We start from the raw sequence: 4408 nt of genomic DNA, 5'->3' as shown, positions 1-4408 counted from the left end.
CAAACAACGGTTCAATTCCATAGTTATAGGCTAAAAAAAAAGCATCACTACATCTACACCACACTACGCTATATATGTAATTCAATAAAAATTGATTCCGTACTTACACGTAAATTCCAAAAAAAATTGAAGCATCCTTCAAATTTTCAGATGAATGAAGCTCTCATCGATATGGAAATGAGATTGAAGTTCGAAAAATTAAATGAGAAGTAAACAACTTATAAATATTAAAATTAACAAAAAGATTGAGCGGTTCGGTTCTTTGGAGACTTAATTAGTGAACCAAACCGTAATTAACTGTTGTTTATTTTTGTTTTTGGAAAAAGAACCACATGTCCCCTCCAAAGACTGTAGCAAACCATAAAGTTGGACCAGTTAAGATTTGTTTATACAGTATTACCAGTTTTTTTTTTAACACACCCTAGTCCTCATATATGAATTTCCCAAAATAGAACAATTCAAAAGGTAACTGTTACGGTTGATACACCACCAATCATAGAAATGGTGATCCATTTTTCCCGCAACATATTTCTTCAGGTACCCTTTACTTGCGATTGTAAGCTCTTAGCACAGTGCATATAAAAAGCAAGTCTGGTAGTCTTCTTCCAAAGCACAAGCAGCGAATCACCGCCATCAAAGCTGTGATTCGCTTGCGAATAAAGATTCAAATTTCAAATTAGAAAAAAAAAAAAAAAGGAATAACGACCAAGGATATTGATCGTTAATTCTATAACAATAGCAGTCATGAATCGCAATATGATTCTTCTCTTCTTCTTCTTCTTGTCCTTTGCTGTGATGATCCCGGCTTTGCACGCCAATATTGGGGAATTTGATCAATACTGGCATCAGAGGGCTAAGGAAGCACAAAAAGCTGCGGAGGAGACATTCAACCGCAACCCTGAAGAGATCACTGAGAATTTCAACAAACATGTTCATGCGTAAGTGTCTCACATCTGATTTAAATGTCAACAGATATATAATCGACATCTGTATATATGATTGTATTATCGATATTGATACATAACTCGATATCATTTATAATAAAAAAAACCATGATGTGAACTTAGTTTTCTCTTCTATTTTTGTTTCTTCTTCTTATGATTTTTTATTTTATTTAGGGTATTGAAGGGTGTCAATGGCACAAGGAGAAGTCTTAACAAGTATAATGGCGCATGCATGGCAACAAACCCCATAGACCGATGCTGGAGGTGTCAGCCTGACTGGATGCAAAATAGAAAGAAACTAGCAGACTGCGTCCTCGGGTTTGGCCACAAGACCACTGGTGGGAAGCTGGGAAAATTCTATGTGGTAACCGATCCATCAGACAATGATATTGGGAAACCCAGACCCGGGACTCTTCGTCATGCTGTGATCCAGCAGGAGCCATTGTGGATCATCTTCGCACGATCTATGACGATTAAGCTTTCTCAAGAGCTCATTATAACTAGTCACAAGACCATTGATGCTAGGGGAGCCAATGTCCATATCGCTAATGGTGCTGGTCTTACCATCCAATACGTCCAGAACGTCATCATCCATGGCCTCCATATTCATGACATTGTTCCATGCTCGGGTGGCATGATCAGAGACTCGATTAACCACATTGGCCTTAGAACGAGAAGTGATGGCGATGGGATTTCCATCTATGGTGGAGTTAACGTTTGGATTGACCATGTTTCCATGTCCAACTGCGGGGATGGGCTCATTGATGCCATCATGGGATCAACTGGCATTACCATCTCCAACGGCCATTTCACTCACCATAATGATGTAAGATCATCAAACATTTAAATCAACTTCTATTAGGATTTAGATTAGGTTAGCTAGGTGACACCAAAATAAAAAAAACAATCCAAATTTAGTTAATTTAGAACATTACGTTACTCTATCTTATTCATCAAGCCTAATAATAAGAAAAGCTTGAGGTTAGAAACTAATTAGATGTGTAAAGAAAATGAAATACCAAACATGTAATATGTCCAATATAATATGTACGTGTAGTGAAAATATTATAAAATGCACATAATTAATGACCTACATTAAATCCATATTGAAAACGACCTAATAGAAAAAAAAAAAAATTAGCACTAGCGTCATCACTTGTACAGAGGCTAATAATATGTATGGAATGATGTAGGTGATGTTGTTTGGAGCAAGTGATGCCTATTCCGGTGATAAGATAATGCAAATTACGGTTGCATTTAATCATTTTGGACAAGGGTTGGTGCAGAGGATGCCACGATGCAGATGGGGATTCGTACATGTTGTTAACAACGACTACACTCATTGGCTCATGTATGCCGTTGGTGGTAGCAGTCATCCCACCATCATCAGCCAGGGCAATCGATTCATCGCTCCTCCTAACGCCTATGCTAAGGAGGTAATTATTAACTACCCAAAAAATCTAGAGATACATAATATACCTTGCATCAATCATGTAATTATTACAAACGGTTTATATTTTGTTGTTGATGAAGGTGACCAAGAGAGACTATGCTCCCGAGAGTCAGTGGAAGAATTGGCAATGGAGATCAGAGGGAGATCTAATGATGAATGGAGCATTCTTCGTTCAGTCAGGGTCACCATTACAAAATAAACCGTTCCCAAGTGCAGATATGATCAAAGCAAAACCTGGAACTTATGTCTCTAGACTCACCCGCTTTGCTGGTCCACTTAATTGCAAACCAAACCAACCTTGTTAACAAATTTTGTTTTCGTTTGGTTCCTATTTTCCATCTTTCTTTCTTCTCTTTTTTCTTTTTGGTTGGGGATTGTGATTCATAGCTATGAAAGCCTAACATGGCTGTTACAGCATTGGATACTTAGACAGGCAAGAAGAAAAGAAATTGTTGTTGCTATTGTTTTTCTTTTTGACATTTTTGTTGTTTGGCCTTTGCTGGAAAAGGAAAGCAAAGAGCAATTATTATTGTAAGATTTTTTTTGTCAATTTTTAATGGACAAATTTCAATTTCATCAACTCATTTTGGGTTGTGTTTGGTGATCTCCTAATTCTGGATTCTACTCCATGAGACGAATCGAAAAATTTAAGAAAATTTAGAAATTTTTCATAAAAATTTAGAAAAGATAAAAATAAGTAAAAAATAGTGCATTTTTTTTTGCTTATTGTTCTTATAATTTTTTTTTTTTGGTTTTTTTTACCAAATAAATTTGCTTTTTATAAAGGTAAGAAAAAAAAAATTAAAAATGTCACTAAAAACAAAATTTTTTGAAAAAACATGTGACTTATTTGGAAGTTTTCAATCCTTCTTGAAGCCTATGGTGAGAGCTTTTTTACATTTAAATAATATTTTTAAATCTCTCTCTTCTAAACTTGTAATTAAAATTTGAAGTTATTCACAATCCTTGGACAATGGTTTTTTCTTTTTGAGTTATCAAATTTTTTATCAAATTTCTCACATGGGTGTGGGATCTACACACATGGGTATGGGACCCACACAGGTTTGGTAAAAAATTTAATAATTTATTTAGGATCCATAACATTTTATTTTCTTTGTTTTAAAAATAAATTTGGGTCATTGGAAAATAAAATTTTATTTTTTTTATATATGAGATGATTTTTATTTTTCTTCTTCTTTGCTTTGTACAAGGAGATATTATTTGTTTTTGCTTTAGAATTTTTTAGGAGGTTAAGACCAATTTTTTTTTTTTTGTTTGGATGCTTAGAAATATGAGATTTTTGAAAAAGTGGAGTCTTACGATGTGGTTAGTCCCACTCTACCATCACATTTTGGTCACCAAAATGTATATAGTTGATGTGGTTTGTTTGACATTCGTTTTTGGGTTGGTTTGAGAAGTGTGTTGGTTTTTTGATTTTTTTGACTATTTTAGTCTGGGCTAAAAAGTTTGGTTTGAGAAGGGTTTTTTTTGATTTTTTAACTTTTTTGATTTTTTTTGTGAGAGAAGAGTGTAATGATTATGGGTTGGATGTGATGTTTTATTTTTTGTAGCTAAAATAATATATTTTATCTTTTGTGGCTAAAATAGCCAAAAAAGCCCAATCTAGCTCTTCCCAAACAGATTAGTTAATTGTTACGCTTGTCAGGTGTAATTTATCGGGTCATAGGTAGATTTCACTTTATAAGTAAATTGTTTTGACGGACTAATTAAAATGTCTAATTAGTACAATACATATCTGTCAAGGGCATTGTTAGGTATCAAGAAAAATATTTCATGAAAATGATCATGAAAGATTTTTGACCCTTTGATTAGATATACAATAAGTTACAAAGTGTAATATAAAGATAGAAATTCATTCATGATCATTTTCATAAAGCATTTTTTATGATGCCTAGCATTTTTCGTTTGTCACTTATTCTGTAAAATCAATGTGTAACACTTTGTTGTCATTTTTAACGCTACGTTTAAAACTTGCCATTTTTAATCTTTT

The 4408-nt window shown here is 33.8% G+C and overlaps 1 protein-coding gene across 1 annotated transcript; it reads left to right on the top strand.

Annotated features, from left to right (window-relative positions):
- Positions 1–501: 501 nt before the first annotated feature.
- Positions 502–2904, top strand: LOC114319320 (pectate lyase). Its single transcript, XM_028266323.2, has 5 exons — positions 502–556; positions 740–938; positions 1119–1770; positions 2138–2380; positions 2478–2904. The coding sequence occupies exons 1-5, from the start codon at positions 502–504 to the stop codon at positions 2700–2702; spliced, it is 1374 nt and encodes a 457-aa protein (XP_028122124.2). The 3' UTR covers positions 2703–2904.
- Positions 2905–4408: the final 1504 nt, after the last annotated feature.

The sequence above is a fragment of the Camellia sinensis genome, chromosome 5 (assembly GCF_055761805.1).
Source record: "Camellia sinensis isolate YWXY chromosome 5, ASM5576180v1, whole genome shotgun sequence".
Classification (NCBI taxonomy): Eukaryota; Viridiplantae; Streptophyta; class Magnoliopsida; order Ericales; family Theaceae; genus Camellia; species Camellia sinensis.
Note: the sequence above shows the minus strand (reverse complement) of the source record. Positions and strands in the feature narration are given on the sequence as shown.